Below are 21687 nucleotides of genomic sequence, written 5' to 3' on the forward strand. Positions count from 1 at the left end.
TACTCTGGAGTGTAGCCTAGAGTGCTTTGATTTCCCTGTGCTCACGCAGCCGTGAGAATCTGAAAACAGATTAAGAGCGACACTGTGAGCAATATTAACAATTCCATTAAGTTCTCAGCATATTACACCATTTCTTATTTACTGACCAATAAGCCAGCTAGCACAGATACAATTTTAAGGCCAAACATCAGCTACAAAATAACATTCTTTTCTTTTTAAACATTTTAAAAAATCGGGTAGCCCCCTGGACTAGAATAGGCTCAGAAGGACTCACCAGAATAACGTTCTTTATTAAGAAGGGCCGCTTTTCCCAGGTGGGAGAGAGGAGCAATTCAGAAACCAATTTAACACAACCTTTGCTTTCCAGTTGTGTTCTTTTACAAATGAGAAAACTGAAGCCTGTCAGGTAACACTTTAAGGCCATGCAGAATGTCACCTAGGAGCTGGGACTCTTTTTCTTACAGGAAACCCACAGTTACTCTGCCACCTCAATGACAAAGACCTCAATCTAGACAATGCAGGGCTTGGCTGGGCATGGTGGCTTATGCCTATAATCCTGGCACTTTGGGAGGCTGAGATAGGAGGACCACTTGAGGTCAGGAGTTTAAGACCAGCCTGGGAAACATAGTGAGGCCCTATCTCTACGAGAAAATGTTTTGAAAAATTAGACAGTGCCAAGTGAGGTGGCTCATGCCTGTAATCCCACACTTTGGGAGGCCAAGGTGGGTGGATCACTTGAGGTCAGGAGGTCAAGACCACCCAAGGTGGGTGGATCACTTGAGGTCAGGAGTTCACTGGCCAACACAGTGAAATCCCATCTCTACTAAAAGTACAAAAAATTAGCTGGGTGTGGTGACGCGTGCCTGTAATCCCAGTTACTAGGGAGACTGAGGGAGGAGAATAGCTTGAATCCAGGAGGAGGCAGTGGTTGCAGTGAGTTGAGATCGCGCTACTGCACTCCAGCCTGGGCAACAAGCAAGACACTGCCTCAAAAAAAAAAAAAAAAAAAAACTAGTCGGGTATAGTGGTGCGTGCCTGTGGTCCCAGCTACTTGTGAGGCTAATGTGAGGATTGCTTGAGCCCAGGAGTTCAAGGTTACAGTGAGCTATGATGGCACCACTGTACTCCAGCCTGGGCAACAGAGCAAGACCCTGTCTCAAAAAACAAACACACAAACAAACAAACAAAACAAAGAAAGAAAGAAGGAGGAGGAAGAAAAGAAAATGCAGGACTTGAAGACGAAAGGAAAAGTTAAGAACTCTACTCCAGCCCTTCCATTCTTCCCTGAAATGTTTCCGGCCTTATTTAATCACTACAACTTGATGTATAGGCATTATCCCCATTTTACTGATGAGGAAAGTCAAATGACTTGGCAAGGTTGTAGGTTGCTTAGGGCAGAAAATGTGAAACTAAACGTGAATCAAAAGAGAACATACGAAAATGATAACCTGAGCTCACTGCAGAGTAAGGGTTGGAGTTCATACTTTGTTGCCACAGGCTGACAAGCATACTACCTTCTAGGGTTTTGCCTTAGATGCACTAACACCTCATTTACCCAGACACCTCAAGTAAATGTGAAAAGAATACACAGTTCCAAGTATAGGAAACCAGGAGTAAGCAAACAATACCACTGAGCAGTTAGAAGAGATATCAAACGGCCCACACACAAAGTTCAGGAGATCAATGTATTTGCTTGTTTGTGCAAGAAGCTCTAAGAAGGGAAAAGGAAGTTGCCAAAGATAAGCAATGTTAAAACACGGAGATGGAGAAAAGTAAAATGAAAGCCGACAGTGGCTACAGAGATAGAGCAAGGCTACAAAAAAAAGGCAGGAGCAAATACTTGTACTATCATAAAAGCAAATTTCCTTAAGATACTAAGAGTTCTTCCAAATCTGTTAAAAAAACAACCAACAACCAAATAGAAAAGTGAATGGAAAACATGAACAACTCAAAGAAAAAGAAACAGATGAATTTTAAACATAACGGGATAAACAATATATTAGGAGGAAACGTGTTAGGAACAGCAAACTTCATTTGCTGTTCAGGGAGTACAGAGAAATTTGGCAAAGTTCTTCGAACTTAAATGATGTTCATAAGAGAACATTCATTGCAGCACTGTTTATAGTAGCAAAAGAGTACTGACAACCAAAATGTCCATTAATAGATGACTAGTTAAGTAATGGACTACTATTCAACCATGAAGAAGAATAAAGTAGCTGAGCATAATGGCTCATGCCTGTAATCCCAGCACTTTGGGAGGCCAAGGCAGGAGGATCATTTGAGCCCAGGAGTTTGAGAACAGCCTGGACAACACAGGGAGACTCTGTCTCTACAAAAAATTTAAAAAATTAGCCAGGTGTGGTGGTGCACACTTGTAGTCCCAGCTACTCAGGAGGCTGAGGTAGGTAGGAGGACCACTTGAACTGGGGAAGCTGAGGCTGCAGTGAGCCATGATCGCACCACAGAACTCCAAACTGGGTGACAGAGCGAGAACCTATCTCCAAAAAAAAGAAGAAGAAGAAGAAGAAAGCATCTCTGTGTGTACTGTTATTGAATGATCCCCAAGATATTGTGCTAAATGAAAAAGGCAAGGAGCAGGACAGTGTGTGAAAGTTACAATCTGGGGCAAAGTGGCCATGCCCATGTAGATGCATGTCAGTGTCTGAGAACAATAAATAAAAACTGGTAGCAGAGGCTGCTCAGGGGAAAGGAAATGAGTGGCTGGAAAATGGGGGAGACTTACTTTTTACTCCACATTCTTTTGTCCCTTTTGAATTTTTCCTTTTCTTTTTTTTCTTTTTCTTTTTTTTTTTTTAAGAACATAAGGCTCACTATGCTGCCCAGGTTAAACTCCTGGGTTCAAGTGATGTTCCCGCCTCAGCCTCCCAGAGGGCTGGGATTACAGGCATGAGCCACCTAGCCTGGCCTAAATGTTTTATTATGTGCATATATTACCAATTCAGACAGTTTTTTAAAATGCAGCTGTGCTTGGGTAGACAATTTTTTAAAAAAGCAAATACAAAAATTCAAAGAACATCCTGAGCCCTTAAACTAGGGAGGAATAGTCCCATTTATCTCTGTAACCCCAAGAGCATCCCAGTATTAAAGCTAAGAAGGCTGTAGAAGATGAGAGGGGTTGCTTGTGTGTATTCTCCACTAACTGTAAGCCCCTTGAAGGCAAGCATTCTTTTATCACCATTCCACCCCCAGGACATATAGCACAGGGCCTGGCTCAGAGCAGGCTTGCATTCACAAGGGTCAGAAATCAGAATGCAGGAAAATGTGTCAGACAGTTTGCAGTTTCATTGCAAATGGCTAATTTGGGGGGAAGGGGTATAAAAATGTGATGCTCTTTTAACATTTGGAACATAACATCAAACTATACCATTCATGACTTAAAAATACATTGTAGTACTTATGTATACCAGATAGAATGATACTTTCAGCATTCTGTTAGAAAAATTTGGTTGTTTAAAAAAAACAAACCAGCCAGGCGTGGTGGCTCACGCCTGTAATCCCAACACTTTGGGAGACTGGGGCGGGTGGACCACCTGAAGTCAGGGGTTCGAGACCAGCCTGGCCAACACAGGGAAACCTTGTCTCACTAAAAATACAAAAATTAGACAGGCGTGGTGGCACACGCCTGTAATCCCAGCTACTTGGGTGGCTGAGGCAGAAGAATCGCTTGAGCCTGGGAGGTGAAGGTTGCTGTGAGCCGGGATCGCACCACCCCACTCCGGCCTGGGTGACAGAGCTAGACTGTCTCAAAATAAAAAAACAAACCAACAAAGAAAAAAAACCTTAAAAGGATATATAGATCAGTTACCTAGAAAACTAATTTATGTGAAATTGTTGAATGAGGTATTTCATTTTATCAAGTACAGACACCCCTGCTTAATGATGGGAATACGACCTAAGAAATGCATCATTAGACAACTCCATGGTTGTGAACATCATAGAATACTTATACAACCTAGATGGTATAGCCTACTACACATGTAGGCCACATGGTATATAGCCTATTGCTCCTCGGCTACAAACCTGTACAGCATGTTACTGTATGAATACTGTAGGCAGCTGTAATACAATGGTCAGTATTTGTGTATCTAAACATAGCTAAGCATAGAAAAAGGCACAGTAAAAATACGATATTATGATCTTATGGGACCGCCATCATATATGCACCCATCATTGACCAAAATGGCGTTATGTGGCACATGACCATATTTCAAGGGCGAATGGAATTTAAAGTTCTATTTTACATAGAAAAGAAGGATGAAAGTCAGAGTGCCTGTGGGGGTAGAGAACTGGCCTAACGGAAGAATGGAAGTTAGCTACAGAAATATAATCAAGGAATCTGGACCACTGTGGCATCAGAAGAGTTTAAGTGAAGAGACCAAATACCCCAATTATCTAGGAGGTTTCAAGAAAGAAAAGAGATTGCAAATCTGACAAATTTCATTCCAAAAGCAGTTAACTGTCCAAAGAGAACAAAATGGTGCCCTCTGATCTCACCCATTTGGTGAAGTTTCCTGCCAACTTCTGCATTTGCAGGACCACATTGTCATACCAAATTAACACAGAAAATTACTAATAGAGAATGTTCTTAGTATTCAGACAGATGCGTGACTTGGGAGTAGATGGGGCCAACTTGTGCATTCACTGGCTCTGCTCAGTGCTTAAGTTCAAAATCTTCGCTGGCGGAAGCCTGAATTTCTATCAGAGTCATAGGGGCCCAAGGAGGAAATCCTCCCACTGCTAAGGACAGGGCTGGAGCAAGCTTCAGGGAGCGTTCTTCTTGTGGAGCCTTAATTCCTAGCAAAGGAGGACACTTCCTGCCTAGTTTCTGTTGCAAGAATGCAGGAGTAGGAAGAAGGGATTTAGAATGACAAAAAGATGGCTCTGAAACACAGCTGTCTGCCTGAGATAGTTCAAAGAATCCACACAAGTTTTCCTTTCCACTGATTCATTTGTATAGTTCCTACCAGGAAATAAGTACCATATAAAGAGCGACTAGCTTACTTGTAGAAATACATTTAAGATTCCTATGCCAAGAGCATTTAACCCCAGCTACTCAGGAGGCTCACGTGGGGGATTACCTGAGCCTGGGAGTTTGTGGTTGTAGTGTGCCATGACTGCACCTGTGAATAGTCACTGCACTACAGCCTAAGCAACAAAGTGAGATCCTATCTCTAAAAAAAAATTAATTAAAAGAAAAATATTCCTATGAAGCTTTATGTGTGTGTGTGTATACACATATACAGTATACATTTATCCTATTTAAGCAAATTTCCTATTTATTAAAAAGATGTCAGTGAAAAATTCCAAAATTGCTGATGGAAGTATAAATTGGGATAACTTATTTGAAGGGCAATTTGGCAATATTTACCTAAATTACAAATGTATATCCTCTCTGACCTATCAAGTCTACTTCAAAGTATTTAACCTGATAGATCTGTGCATGTGAAAAATTATGCATGTGCAGGATTATTACTGAAACACCAGAACAGGGAAAGAATGAAACAATCTAAGTGTTCATCAATTAAAAAGTAGGATAAATGATACACCCATGCAATATACAATACTACACAGCCTTAAAAAGGAACGAGGAAGTGCTCTATGTCCAATTATGCAATGATTCCCAAGGTACAATAACTGCTGAATTAAGCAATGAACAGAGTAGGTTAGATTAAAATACTACTAACAATGAAAGTATGAAAACAGTATATAATGTATTCTTGCCGAAAAAACCAACTTGATCAACCTTCCAGATCAAATTACCATTTTACAGGAAACACAAGGTAGCAGGAAACAGCATGGGGATGCAATCAGTAAAATCTAGAGCCAGAGAAATGCTAAAGAACAAAGACCCAGTTTCTCCACAAATAAAATACAAAGAAAACAAAATATAAATTTAGAAAGGAAGAACTTACAGATTAAATTCAAATTAAAAGGTATATTAGCCTACTGCTAAGATGGCAATATTGCCAAATTAATCTACAGATTCCAACAATTCCTGTATCAAAATCGTAGCTGCCTTTTCTGCAGAAACTGACAAGCTGATCCCAAAATTCATATGGAAATTCGAGACTCCAAATAGCCAAAACAATCTTGAAAAAGAGGAGCCAAGTTGGAAGACTCACACTTCCCAATTTTAAAACTTACTCCAAAGCTATAGTGATCAAGACTGTGTGCTAATGGCATACAGATAGACATATATAGCTCAGTGGAAGAAGAGAGTCCAGAAATAAACCCACACATTTATGGTCAACTGATTTTTTAAAAATATAAACCACTGAGTCGTATCCTTTTAAAGGGTGAATTTTATGGTATGTGAATTATACCTCAATACTTTTTTTAAAAAAAGCCATAGTAGCCAAATATAATGTCTGGTCCTTGCTAAGATCATAATTTTTTTTTTTTTTGGAGACGGAGTCTCCCTCTGTCGCCCAGGCTGGAGTGCAGTGGCGCGATCTCTGCTCACTGCAAGCTCCGCCTCCTGGGTTCAACGCCATTCTCCTGCCTCAGCCTCCCGAGTAGCTGGGACTACAGGCATCCGCCACCACACCCAGCTAATTTTTTGTATTTTTAGTAGAGACGGGGTTTCACCGTGTTAGCCAGGATGGTCTTGATCTCCTGACCTCGTGATTCACCCGCCTCGGCCTCCCAAAGTGCTGGGATTACAGGTGGGAGTCACCGCGCCCGGCCAAGATCATAATTTTTAAAAAGAAAAAACCTTTTTGAGACAATTGGAGAAAATACTAACTTAATATTCGATAACATTTGGTAATTACTGTGATTATTATTATTATTATTTTTGAGACGGAGTCTCGCTCTTGTTGCCCAGGCTGGAGAGCAATGGTGCAATCTCGGCTCACCGCAACCTCTGCCTCCCAGGTTCAAACGATTCTTCCGCCTCAGCCTCCTGAGGAGCTGGGATTACAGGCATAGCCAGCAGCCCGACTAATTTTGTATTTTTAGTAGAGACAGGGTTTCTCCATGTTGGTCAGGCTGGTCACAAACTCCCAACCTCAGGTGATCTGCCTGCCTCAGCCTCCCAAAGTGTTGGGATTATAGGCATGAGCCACTGCGCCTGGCCTGTGATTATTAATATAATGGTATTGTAATTGTTAAAACAAAGAAACAAAATAAGAACTTGTATTTGCTAGAGACATATATTAAGAATTATGAATGAAATGATATAATGTCTGGAATTGTCACAAAATATTACAGTTGAGAGATATAAATGAAATAAAATTGGCTATGTGTTAAAAACTGCTGACTGGGTGTGGTGGCTCACACCTGTAATCCCAGCACTTTGGGAGGCCGAGGCAGGTGGATCACTTGAGGCTAGGAGTTCCAGACCAGCCTGGCCAACATGGCGAAACCCCGTCTCTACTAAAAATACAAAAATTAGCTGGGCGTGGTGGCACATGCCTGTAGTCCTAGCTACCTGGGTGGTTGAGGCATGAAAATTGCTTAAACCAGGAAGGCAGAGGCTGCAATGAGCCAAGATAACCCCACTACACTCTATCTTGGGTGATAGAGCAAGACCCTGTCTCAAAAAAAAAAAAAAAAAAAAATTGTTGACGGTCTTTCCTATAGGAGATACCTTAACAAAGAAAAAAAAAAATCAGTGAAGCTTGGTAATGGGGGTTTATTATACTTATCCCAACTTCTGAATATTGCTTAAATTATCCATAATAAAGCATTTAAAAGATACATATTTACAATTGCTTGCACATGCATAGAATAGCTCTTGATGGCTACATAAGAAATGTGGCTGGGCTTGGTGGCTCACTCCTGTAATCCCAGCACTTTGGGAGGCCGAGGCAGGCAGATCACTTGAGGTCAGGAGTGCAAGACCAGCCTGGCCGACATGGTGAAATCCTGCCTCTACTAAAAATACAAAAATTAGCCAGGTGTGGTGGCGCACGCCTGTAATCCCAAATACTCGGGAGGGTGAGGCAGGAGAATTACTTGAGCCCAGGAGGCGGAGGTTGCAGTGAGCTGAGATTGAGCCACTGCACTCCAGCCTGGGCGACAGAGTGAGACTCCATCTCAAAAAAAAGAAAAAAAAAAGTATAATTCTGTTTCCCTCTAAGGAGAACTAGATGGAAGAGATACGGGTAAAAGGCAGGCTCCTTTTTTTTTCCCCCAGACTCTTCTTTTTAAAAGTAGGTTCTGGACCAAAAGGGTAACAGCAACAGACCACCACCACTGGTGCTTAGTAGATGCATATTAAAAAGCATCATCTTTTTTTGAGAGAAATTAATGTAAGCCCTGTTGATCGATGGAATTTAGTTCAGAGTCTCAATCCCACATGGAGTTAGAATAAAACTGAAAACACACTCGAATTTCTCATCCCTAATCCAGCCCCAGTAACATTCACCTTCACTTACAAGTTCTTGCCTCTTAATACAGAGGCAGATTTCATCACATAAAAGTAAAAACCAAAGAAGTATACTCCTTGAGATTGTATCAAGCTTCTAGGCTCAATCCAGTACAACAATGAGCAGAAGCCAGGTATTTACCTCCCACTGGTAGCAAACCAGGTGAAATCAAGAAACCTGACATTTGGGGGAAACAGAAAAACACCTTTTGTGAGCAGAGGTGGTATGACCAGGGCCTGGTAAGCACTCCTGGGAGAGTACTATTTTCATTGATCAGTTTCACTGGTTTCTAATATAATAACTTTTGCAGGTATAAAATCCTGCCTGGTATAAACTCTTGCCTGGTAATAAAATCCTGCCTGGCATAAAAAAGTTGGGTAAATTAAGCATAGGTAGGCTTGCTTGAAGACAGAAATGCATTCATTTGCAGAAGCAATGCATTACAGCCCTTTACTGTGGTTCATGTGTATTCTGAGTACAAGGAAGTAATGAAGGCTGCCACCCACCTTGATTCTTGTCATCTGGCTCAGGGTCCGGTTTCAGTCTTTTCACACTGTTGCCACTCTCTGAGCTGTAACAAAACACATGGTGACTTGAGCCATGTCCAATCTTGTGGATCAAAGCTTAGGGAATCAGGAGCTCCAATAACTATTTATATGGGTCTTAGGCAGTCTCAAGAGGCTGGGATGATAAAAATGAATGAAAAGTATTCATTTCAGATTCTTAATCTCCTTCCAATTGCCTCATCAGTCATAAAGACAATTTAAACTCCTGACAAATCCGGGAAATAAAGCACTGTATCAAGCATCACTTCAACTTCAGATTCTTGGCCGTCTTTATCACTCAAATTGGTTAGAACCACAGATGGATTTCAAGAATATTTAGACATGTTCATAAATGACAAACATTTAGTAATTACAGATTGAAGAAAACATCTTTAGTGACATGCTAGAGATTCTGAGAGTCACCCAGAAGATTTTCACTAAAAGAATGTATAAGGAATGTATTTCAATGAAGAAAGAAATGATCCCAGAAGGAAGGGACCCCAGAAGGAAGGGGTGGTGAACAAATAAACTGGCAAATACAAATATAAATCTAAACAAATACTGTATCAAAAAATAATGTCTAGTTTGTGGTGTTCAACAGACCATACTGAAGTCACCTCTAAGACTGGGGACATTACTGTGTGTATGTACTAGTTGGTATTTTCTTGCAGGGAGTGCACAGCAGGTTCCATTTAAGACTTATGTGGGAGGCCCGGGTGCGGTGGCTCACGCCTGTAATCCCAGGACTTTGGGAGGCCAAGATGGACGGATCACCTGAGGTCAGGTGTTTGACACCAGCCTGGCCAACATGGTGAAACCCTGTCTCTACAAAAAATACAAAATTAGCCAGGCAAGGTGGTGCATGCCTGTAATCCCAGCTACTTGGGAGGCTGAGGCAGGAGAATCGCTTGAACCCGGGAGGCACAGGTGTGCCAAGATTGCGCCATTGCACTCCAACCTGGGCGACAAGAGTGAAACTCCAGCTCAAAAAAAAAAAAAAAAAAGAAAAAGAAAGAAAAGAAAAAGAAAAGAGAATCAGAGTATACAAAACCACAATGCAATTAAGTTGGAAATCAATGACAAAAGAGAAACATATTTTGCAGCCTCTAAGACACTGTTTTATATATATATATATATATCATCATAAGGTGTTAAAACGTGTGTGGCGAGGGGGAAGGCTTATCTTCCCCCTCACTGAAATATGGTTGTTACCTCAATATGGAGATTTAAAAAATACATTTCTAAATAATTCCTGAGTCAAAGAAGAAATCATAATGGATATTTTAAAATACTTAGAAGGAAATATAAAACTCATATACAATGAAAGTTAAGGACAATTTATAGCTTCAGATGCTCATAACTAAAAAGGCTGCACATTCATGAACTAGGTATCTGACAGTTTTTTCTAACAATAAATAAAAGAATAAACTAGAGGACAGTAAAGAATATTCCTTTGAAGAAGGTAAGAAATTGCTGCTTGTTTTGTTCTTATGCTTCATGACATATACATGCCAATGGCTTCCAGACCTTCACCAGGCAGCAGAATCACTCATGGAACTTTGAAAACTACGACTCCCAGACTTCACTTCAAACTTACTGAACCAGAATTAGTGCGAGGCCTAGGAATATAAATTATTAACAAACTCCCAGGTGATTCCAATAAACTCAGGGTCGGACAGATTAGGAACTCCTGCCCCAGGAGACTACCTTACTACACAAAGAAACATTAAATGATGTTGTTTCAAAACCCAAAAGGGGTTATATGCAGGTCACCAAATACGCTACTACAGAGCCTTTTCTAAAGGTGATCTAAGAACTAAGGGAAACAGTTACAACACCCATTCTGCGACCACCAAGAGCAGTCTCAAGGGATAACAAATTGATCACCTGGAGAGCCCTCCCTTGGCATATTCCAGTAAAACTGACCCAGGTCCAAATCCTGCGAGTCCCTAGTCTTGCAGGAAAGCTTACGTGAGAACTTGAAAGGAATAATTCATGGTTTGGGTAGCGAGCCCTTCTCAGGATAACTCCTCCCCTCTGTTGCTATACCAGCATGACATTTTTACATGTAGGCAGTGTTCCTAAGAACATCTGCAGCAGATGGGTGGTGTGCCAAACCACAAGACTGCATCAATACACTCCCTTCAAAACATATGGCTGGTTGCCAATATATCATATTGATTTTCCTAATAGACTGCACTTAAACTTATCATTTCGCCCACAGTCTGTTGGGTCAAATCTAAATGACCAGATTCAATCACTCTGATGACATTTCAGGATTTGGAAAGGGAGGAGCAAACATAGCAAAGAACTTATCATAGCCTTGAGACAGTGCTATCACTTCCACATCAATCCAAACCTAGCCACAGCCAGGTCTGTAACCCTGCCAGGGCTGCCATGTTCTTTCAGGACAGGATGCCTTTGCAGCAGCTATTCCCTCTGCTTAGACTGTTCTCTCCCTTGTTGCTTGTCAAAGCCCTAGTTGTCCTACCTAATCAGCATCTTTCCAATGGTTTCCCCCAACCTCCCCAACATGAAGATGCACACAACACCCTCCCAGCAGCATTGTATGCTCCTCCTCCTTGCTCTCAGTACACCCTACACAGATCCTTTCACAAGACTCACTACCTCATTTTTCTAGACAGAAGCCCAAATAATGAATTCTAGCTCTCTATTTCTCTATGATCTTGCACAAAGTAGGGTCTCAACCTCTCAAACTCTTGGTCTTCTCATCTACAAACAGGGATTATAATTGTACTTCATACGGTTGTTGAAGAATACATGAGATTATGCACAGGAAGCACTTAACACAATGCCTGGTGTGGCAGATCCCCACTGAAGAGTAGCTATTATTTATATTTGTTGAATAAGTGATCAGAGAGACGAGGGTCAAAGCCTATAGAAGGCCCCAAATCTGGAAAGGGAGAGATAGGTGAGCACACCAAGGGAACTTCACCAGGACTCACGCGAGGCAAGCGTTGGCTCTGGCTTCCATTACAAGTGGTGTTTCAGAGTACACGGTCAGAGAGAAATCTGAGTTGTGTGAGTGCTGACTAACCTCTTATGCTTCACAGCTCCTGCCAACAGCTTCGCCTGGGAGAACTTGTTCTTGGTTTCTATAGGCTTCACAGTCAGTTTCTTTTCCACCTCCTTCTTGTTCTCTTGAGAAATTCCAACCTTCTTGAGGTTATTGTGAGTTACCAGTTAAGGGTCAAACTAAGCAAAAGGGAAGACAACAAATATAACCCACTAGCCCTTCGGCTGTGCCATGTAATGTCTGGCCTACTTATTTAAATAAATGCCCCACCCTTCTTTATTCTGCCAGTCAAATCCAGCCAATTCAAAGATAAATGAAAGAGACCATGGAGGAAGACAGCATATAAAGCCCAAAATAATACAGATAAGCAACCTTTTCCTCTGATTCTCAATGAAAATCTGAGCATAGCCACAAAACCCACTATTACCAAGGACGTGGCCAATATCATGCTTGATGAGGAAAACAGATCTTAAGGAATATAAAGAAAACAGAAAAAAAAAATGTGGCTTCCCTGAAAACATGCTTCCCCCTTCAAGGGTTAAATCAAATTTTGCAGAATGTTGTTCTATCAGTGGCAATTAATCTTAGACATCACGAAGACTAACTCCTGCTCCACTGGTGCAAGGAAACGTCAGAATCACCCCAAGGCTCATTAAACATGTCAAGTCCCTCCCTGCCCCAAACCTACTGAATGAGACCTCTACAGGCCTGGAAGTTTGTTTTAAACACTCTCTGAAGGTGATTTTACACTTGATCTTAGCCAAAAGGCCAAGAAACAATCAAAGGTGATTTTAATGAGAAATCCTGTGCATATATACAAGAACTGAAAAGCTATTTTTAAAAGCATGACCAGTTCGCTTGTAACATCAGTTTTTCGTTCTTGATGCCAATCTCTGGCTCTCAACTTTTTACTCTTTTGAAGTGAAGAAAGGCCCCATATTTTTGTCGGGGAGGTCACTTTCACTTGTTCCCTCCACCAGCCCTCCCTCCTCTCCCTCCACTTCTCCCTCCGTTTTATGCTGTCTCTTGAAACGTCTTAGACAACAGATAAGTATTCTGACACAGTGCAAGTCCTTATTTAAGATGCACTAGTGCCTGGAACAATAGTGACATCTAGTGCCCAGGAAATCTAAGAAGCATGAATTATCAGCCCAAAAAGGTGGGTGGAAGTAGAGGATGTATGGTTAAGGTTATTTGTCTACGCGTCTTTGAACAATGGAGAAAATCCTAAGATTTTCCAGAAATCCTAAGATTCTAATTCTAATCACTCTCCAGGCAACTAACTCTGTTCTTATGGGCACAAGTTACCTTAAATATTTGCAGTATGCAATGGAAATTAGATATAATGCTTAGTACTATTATGAGTTTAATGAATTTAATGTTTTTAGGGTCATCATGGAAATAGATAATGTTAATACTCATTTTTATTTAAAAAAAAAATAGATTGGCCAGGCACAGTGGCTCATGCCTGTAATCCTAGCACTTTGGGAGGCCGAGGTGGGCAGATCAACTGAGGTCGGGAGTTCAAGACCAGCCTGACCAGCATGGAGAAACCCTGTCTCTACTAAAAAGACAAAAAATTAGCTGGGTGTGGTGGCACATTCCTGTAATCCCAGCTACTCGGGAGGCTGAGCCAGGAGAATCGCTTGAACCCGGGAGGCAGAGATTGTGGTGAGCTGAGATCGTGCCACCGCACTCCAGCCTGGGTAACAAGAGCGAAACTCTGTCTCAAAAAAAAAAAAAAAAAGATTTCATCTTTCTAGGAGAGAATGCCAAAAAAAAATTAGCATGTTGTGATTTTTTATCTGCAACTCCATCATTAGGAGACAGAAGTTCTCAAAACTCTCAATATTAAATATTAAAAAAAAAATGGAAAAAAAACACAACAAAAGCATGTATATATTTATACATTATTTATACCACGACATAGACAAAACCCAACATTTAACTTTTTATTCTTTTGAAATGAAGAAAAGTCCTAACCTTTTAGGGGTAGGGGGTGTTAATAATCTTATTTTTGATCCGCAAAGTACAAGCAATTTTTCCTTCTTAAGCCCTTCTTCTCCCAAAATGCTTTAAAAACACAAACGCACCTCAAAAATCTCAAGAAATTCATTAGATCAGCATTCTCTTAAAATTGCACCGTTTTTTAACATACACAATACTGCTAAATACTGGTTTAACCTGAGACGAAACAAGAGTTCTGTTATTTACATGGTTTAAACCACAGCTTATTTGTATTCAGAAGTATCCTATTATACAACATATCATATAGTAATCAAGCAAAGCCAAGAAACAGTTCCTAACTTAGAGCTTCAATAAACAAATGTCTAATCCTTCAATTCCTATCTCAACATGTCTCTGGCTACTTGCATGCTTGGGATTAGTGTATTAGATGTCAGTGACTTGGAAGGCCTGCTTTTCTTCAGTTTTTCTAGACAGAACTTTCCAAGTTTCCAGTTAAAGCCCTTATCCCTGGAGCCTCATTGTACTGCAATGTTACCAGGACACAAAGGTTTCTTTTGTCTCACTGCTGCCCTGTTCATTCTTTCCTTTTAATTGAAAACCAAAGGGCATCTCACACTCAACAGCACTTCTCCCCAGATGCTGCTTTGGGGGACACTATATGTCTTATTTGCTAGTCTACCAACATAAAACAAAATATCATTCAAGTGAGAAGTGTAATGAATGTATTTCCTTAGAGGAAAAAGCTTGGTGTCTGAAACAACACAATATGGGTATCTGCCTATCTCTACAAACGAACACATATTATTTTGGGGTCATCAGGGTCAGGGAAGGGGGAGTTCAGAATAATCAGCCTCAATCCTACAGTTGAGATTGAGGTATAACTTCCCATGAGCTTCTATCTCCATGTTGCACCTGAATGCCAGTAACAGAACTGGGACTGGAAGCCAGGTCTTTTCCTACCAGTTCTGATGTAAATCAATTCCCAGGGAATCAGGGAATCTGTCCATGTCTTCTCCCATATAACGCTTTTTTTTTTTTTTTTTAAGATAAAGTCTTGCTCTGTCCCCAGCCTGGAGTACAGTGGCATGACCTCGGCGCACTGCAATCTCCACCTTCCAGGTTCAAGCGATTCTCCTGCCTCAGCCTCCTGAGTAGTTGGGACTACAGGCACAAGCCACCATGCCCGGCTAATTTTTGTATTTTTAGCAGAGACGGGGTTTCACCATTTTGGCCAGGCTGGTCTCAAACTCCTGACCTCAAGCGATCCTCCTGCCTCAGCCTCCCAAAGTGCTGGAATCAAAGGCGTGAGCCACTGTGTCCAGGCCTCCCACGTAACTCTTAAAATGGAATGTGCTGCACATTCTCTGCAAGAAAATACCAACTAGTACATATACACAGTAATGTCGTCCATCTTAGACGTGAAGCCTGTTGGATTACACCAGTGATGTTACTCAACATATAAGCTTGAAATATCCAAATAAGCTTCCTCACATGAAGATAAATGGTCCTATTAATATCTCCTATGAATCATTTATTAATTTATTCACATATTTACTGAGAATCTACTATATGCCAGGCACTGGGGAAATCAGAAGTGACCAAGTCAGATAGTCTTTTTTCTTATGGAGCTCATTTACTTTACATTCTAGCAGGAAAGAGATAAACCAGTAGGCAAATAAATAAAGACAACTTTCAGATAGTGACAAATCTATAAAAAATGATATTACTTGCTGGGTGCGGTGGCTTACGCCTGTAATCCCTGCACTTTGGGATGCTGGAGTGGGCGGATCACCTGAGGTAACGAGTTCGAGACCAGCCTGACCAATATGATGAAACCGCGTCTCTACTAAAAATACAAGAATTAGCTGGGCGTGGTGGCATGCACCTGTAACCCCAGCTACCTGGGAGGCTGAGACAGGAGAATCGCTTGAACCCAGGAGGCGAAGGTTGCAGTGAGACGAGATCGTGCCACTGCAGTCCAGCCTGGGCAACAAGAGAGAAACTCCATCTCAAAAAAAAAAATTGATATTACCGACAGCAATTTTAGGTGGGGTGCTTAGGGAAGGTCTCTAAAAGGGAGAGCTGAGCAGAGGGCTGAGCTGTGAAATGTGTCTTGCAAAATCTGAGGGCAGAACATTTTGGGCTGAGGAAACAGCAAGTCTGAGGCCCTGAGATTGACTCAGAAAGCATGGTGAAAGAGAACATAAAGAAGGCCAGCAGGCTGCAGTACAGTCAACATGAGAAAGAGTGGCTTCAAGATGCAAGAAGGAGGCGGGTTGGCTTAAATAATGTAGAACCTTCTACGGCCTGATACAGAGTAAGACTTTAGTCTAAATGTAAGGGGAACCCACTAGAGTGTTTCAAATAGAAAAGTGACATGATGCCATGTATGGTTTTTAAAGTTCCCTTTCTTGTCTAAGGAATAGATTATTGAGGATGAGAGCAGAAACAAACCAATTAGATGGTCACAGGAGTCGAGAAGAAAGTCTACTACTACTACAGTAGCAGTAGATACCAACAATTCAAGAGATTTGGAGTACGTTTTGGAAATAGTTCTTGGCCCAGGCACCTGGAGGCATAGGACTACCAGTTACTGGGACTGGGAGAACCAGAAAAAGAAGAGACTTTGGGGAAGGGCAGTGTGATGAGAGTGGGGGTGATGTGGCACAGTATTGAGAATTTTGATTCAGCCAAGTTTCATTTGGGATGTCTATGAAGACATTCAAGTGGATGACCAAAAGGCAACATTGATCCAGAGCAAAGTCATCTTTGCTGCTTTCTCAGCCCTTCTATCAGGACAGGGCATGCTATACCACTAGAGAACATCTTACTAAGAATATAGGAAAGTTGCTAAACATGTTCTTTTAAAACTCAGAGCCCAATTTCTCCCCTGGATGAAGCTGACTGCACTGCCCACCTGTGTCAGAATCTAATCCCAGTACTAGTAGGATTGATGCCTTGAGTTAACCCTAAGAAGGATGTGGACTTTTGACTATAACACTCTTGCACACAACACAAACTCCACAAACCACTACCAGCTTTTCAGAATCACAGGAATATCAGTGTTCAAAAGGACTTGAGAGATCACCAGGTAGAAAACCCTCTTTCTGTTGATGAGGAGACAACATCCATAGATGCTGATGAGAAAATGGACACCTTACAGGTTTTCCTCCAAGTACAAAGGATATTCTGTATTCCTTCAGTTCTTTCAGTTCTTCTTCTCTTCGTTGCTTTTCTATTAGTTCCTGCTGTCGAGAAACCTCATCAAGGAAGTTGGTCTCATCTTCATCTAAGCCTCTTACCATGTTTTCTGAGGAAATAATTAAACAAGGAACACTTAGCAGGCTAAAGGGAAAAATAAGATTTTTCCTTTCTCCTTTTTAAATAAGCAGCAGATTCTTCAGGGGATTAAAAAAAAAAGAACTGGTAAATACCATGGCGTTTGAATAGATAACAGGGCATAAAAAAAAACAAGGCATTTTTTCCCATTACTAAATATTACCATAGAATTAAAATGGGTGTTTTGAGCTCTAAACAAAAATATTCAATGTGGTCTAGAAGGCTGAAGGCTGTCTCTTTTCCACCAAATAAGCATCCGGAGACTCGAAAATCAAGACAATTCCACGGCTAGTTAGGAAAAGTGCTGCACAAGGCAAAAGTGCGTCAAAAATACCCCACAGAGCCCCTTGAATTCTCTGTTTTCTGAAGCTTACTGAATTTGAACTGTTCCTCGTACTCCTGCTGCTTCCTGTCCTTCTGTTCCTGTAGCCTTTCATATAGAGATCGAGGGTCATAAACCTCCTCTGGACATTCTGAAAGGAAAAGGAGAGGGGAGAGAGGTGGACGGGGAGGAGATATATACTTCAGATTGTTTTCATATTATTTTGGAATCACAAAAGGTTTTAAAGACAAAGTCAAGTCTCTGCATGATCTGAGGGTGTGGATAACACAAAAATAGTACAAAGTCCAGTTTCCCTTTGGACCTCAGAGAGGGGCCACCAGTTCTCAAAGCCAACTATCAATGTCAATAGCGCCCATGGCCTGAGACAGTTAACTGATTGAGGGGCCAGCCCAAACCCTCCACAGCAGCAGTGTTCTCAGTTGTTCAGACCATGGATCCACCTGTATAGATGGAGGAGAGGAGCAGAATCTCTTGGAAGGAAGTGTGGTAGGCAGAAAAGGAGCAGGATGTGAGTATGCTGGCTCTGCTCCCAGCTGTGCAGGACCTTATATAGGTGACTTCGCCCCTGAGTCTCAGTTCCTCAACTCTAAAGTAAGGACAATTGGCCAGGCATGGTGGCTCACACCTGTAATCCCAGCACTTTGGGAGGCCGAGGCAGGAGGATGGCTTGAGCTCAGGAGTTTGGAACCAGCCTGGCCAACAGATGAAACTCCATCTCTACCAAAAATACAAAAATTAGCCAGGCGTGATGGCTGGTGCCTGTAATCCCAACTACTCGGAAGGCTAAGGCAGGAGAATCTCCTGAGCCTGGGAGGCAGAGGTTGCAGTGAGCCAAGATCGCGCCACTGCACTCCAGCCTGGGCAACAGAGTGAGACTCCGTCTCAAAAAAATAAATAAATAAAACCAAGTGAGGACAATTAATACCTACTCTGCAGGGTTGCTGTGTGGATTAAAGACCATTATACTGACTGTCACAGTATACCTTCTGGATCTTCAGGTTTTCGAACTTTCTCCCATTCTTCTTGCCTCCTTTTGCGCCGTTCATCTAGTTCTGCCTCAGACACAAACCTCTTTTTGATAACAAGGTTACCATCATCCCCTCCATCCATAATGAAACAACCAATCTACAAAACAAAAACAAAAACAAAAACAAAAAAAATCATTTCAAGTGAGAACTGCAATTAAAATTCTAAAGAGAAACAAGGAGATTTAGCTCCATCTCACCCAGCAACAAACTAAAAATTATCTTCCAACTTTGAATTGAAAAAATTCTCGGCCGGGTGCGGTGGCTCATGCCTGTAATCCTGGCACTTTGGGAGGCCGAGGCGCATAGATCACGAGGTCAGGAGTTCAAGACCATCCTGACTAACATGGTGAAACCCCGTCTCTACTAAAAATACAAAAATTAGCCAGGCATGGTGGCACGCACCTATAATCCCAGCTACTCAGGAGGCTGAGGCAGGAGAATCGCTTGAACCTGGGAGGCGGAGGTTGCAGTGAGCCAAGATCACACCGCTGCACCCCAGCTTGAGTGACAGGGAAAGATTCTGTCTCAAAAAAAAAAAAAAAAATTCTCAAATAGTTTAATTTATAGGCCATTGATGAAAGCACATGAATACATTTTTCCTGACATATCAGAGAATTTTTATTAACATCGATGTTATCTACATAGTTGGCAAGAGGACCTGGGATAATTCTTATTACCTGGTGTTCCATAGTAAATCTCATATTGCAGCTATTTCTCTGTCCCTCTAATCTAGATAAATTGGCCTCCTGAGCATCCCATCCTTTTCCCAGCTCTCATCCTCCTTTATTTCTGTAACATCTGACATTGTTTCTTCTTGAAATTCCTGTTTCTGAGACATTACACTATCTTGATTCACCTGCTCTTGCCTCCAAGTAGATTAAGATGGAGAATCTCAGCTATTGAAGACTTAGTGATCAAGTCCAGTCTGTATAGCAGGGAAGGTGCACAAATCATGAATGGAGAAAGTGAGACTGGAAGAACAGATCTCCCAACTTCAGTTCCACGTACTTTCCTGAATACTAATCTGACTCTTCATTTATATCTCTTCTGACCTTCCTCCCTGTAAACCCCTTGTCTGTGCCATTTAAGATTTGAACTTCAATCCTTCTCTTTTCTCACTCCCACAATCACCTCAACCATTTTATGCATATTTTGACACAGAAGATTACCGAATCTGTTATTTCTACCTGAGCTTTTCTTCAAAGAGGAGAGAAGGAAATAAAGATAGCAGAGTGTATATTACTTATTACTCCTTTTTTTTTTTTTTGAGATGAAGTCTCGTTCTGTCACCCAAGCTGGAGTCCAGTGGTGCAATCTCAGCTCACTGCAACCTCCGCCTCCCAGGTTCAAGCGATTCTCCTGCCTCCGCCTCCTGACTAGCTGGGACTACAGGCGTGTGCCAACACGCCCAGCTAATTTTTGAATTTTTAGTAGAGATGGGGTTTCACTATGTTGGCCAGGCTTGTCTCGAACTCCTGAACTCGTGATCTGCCCGCCTAGGCCTCCCAAAATGCTGGGATTACAGGGGTGAGCCACCGCACCTGGCCATATTACTCCTTTTAAACTAAACCTCTGTTTTTCTTTATTGGTTTCTTTCCTTTTGAGTAACTGTGGAATTAACCCCTACCCAGACATGTTATTCACAGCACTATGTGCTAACAAGGAGGCACATATTCAATCCAATGTCCATTCCAAGATGACCACTAACAACAAAAACAGTAAGTTTCCACGCTACCACAAAAATAAAGTAGCTAACAGTTAATGAGCTCTTACCATGTATTATATACCTTTTATGGATATTATCTAATTTACATGATCATTGACCCTATGAGAAATATTATCTGTTTACAGATGAAGTTGAGGTCCAGAGGAGTTAGATTATTTGTCTAAGGTGACACAGGTGGTGAATGGTAGAGCTGAGAACCAAATCCAGGCCTGATATCAAAAATGCATACTCTTACCAACTTTATCATACTCCTCCCCAGAAAACACTAAATCTTAGTTGAAAACAAAGCCATGTCGACTTCAGCTTTCTTCCTACTTCAAATTCCAGTGCTGAGAATATTCATGCAACATTTTTATTTAGTAAAGCTAGAAATGGAAGCTGAAAAAACAAACCCAAACGTTCAGAACAAGAGAATAGTCTCAGCCTGAATACTACTGTTGCTGAGGTTTAGTTTAATATAACAATAAGAGCGAATTGTGAAAATTACTAGAAAGAAATGAAATCAACTGACAGACGCTGTTGCTCCCACCTAAAGCCTACAACCTGGACACTTCTGATTTAGCAGCACTCAATGACTCCAGCCAGAGGCTCATTACTGAAGCAGAACTGTTCAGTCTCTGTGAAAATGCCAAAAATTCCTCAAGTTCTACAGAACAACCTCTTATGAAACCAGAGCCAACAATTTCTTAAATGTCTCTGGCAGAGAAAACGTGAACTTTCTAGGGCTCTAATGGTTGGGAGAGACATTCCGAACCCTCAATTTCCCCCTTTCTTATCCCCTATTAACCGTGTCTCCTTTCTCATCCTGTATTAATCATCTGGTTTCTTTCCATCACCCATTTTTCCTAGTAAATAATTCAGGGTGGGATAGTCCTTATAGCCCACCTAATATGATAATCCACTCGACATCTGAATTTACCATACACACCCAGGAGAAGGTCATCCAACTCATATATTAAAACTTCAAGAGGGACCACTGCATTCCCTTCCTAGGCAGCCAACTCCCTCTCTAAGCAGATTTGACTGTTAGGATAGTTCTTCCTTAAACTGAACTGAAATCTGTTTTACTATAAATTCAATACATAGGTTCAATCCACTGGGACTATACAAAAAGAATCAAATCTTTTCTAACATGACCATACTTCAGTTGTTTGAAGACAATTCCCATGTTCCTCCTAATTTGTTGCTTTTCTGGGCCAAACATTCCTAGTTACTTTAATTTTATAAGATGGAGAAAAATAATCATGTCTGAAGGAAATGAATTTATCAGATTAGATATGATTTAAACCTGGGAAATAAATACTAGGA

The 21687-nt window shown here is 41.3% G+C and overlaps 1 protein-coding gene across 5 annotated transcripts in view; it reads right to left on the reverse strand.

The window, feature by feature from the left end:
• The window catches only part of PSME3IP1 (proteasome activator subunit 3 interacting protein 1), a 33398-nt gene that overhangs the window by 2351 nt on the left and 9360 nt on the right, over window positions 1-21687 (reverse strand). For 4 of the 5 annotated variants that reach the window (XM_055099532.2, XM_063597605.1, XM_063597604.1 and 1 more), the window contains exons 2-6: window positions 18609-18750; window positions 17657-17755; window positions 17131-17253; window positions 11997-12129; window positions 8900-8964 (exon numbers count right to left, since the gene is read on the reverse strand). In XM_055099532.2, coding sequence (XP_054955507.1) covers window positions 8900-8964; window positions 11997-12129; window positions 17131-17253; window positions 17657-17755; window positions 18609-18750 — 562 coding nt within the window. Of the gene's footprint in view, window positions 1-8899; window positions 8965-11996; window positions 12130-17130; window positions 17254-17656; window positions 17756-18608; window positions 18751-19055; window positions 19174-21687 lie in introns of all 5 variants that reach the window. The other variant, XM_063597606.1, reaches the window with a different exon arrangement.

This window comes from Pan paniscus, chromosome 18 (genome assembly GCF_029289425.2).
Source record: "Pan paniscus chromosome 18, NHGRI_mPanPan1-v2.0_pri, whole genome shotgun sequence".
Taxonomy (NCBI): Eukaryota; Metazoa; Chordata; class Mammalia; order Primates; family Hominidae; genus Pan; species Pan paniscus.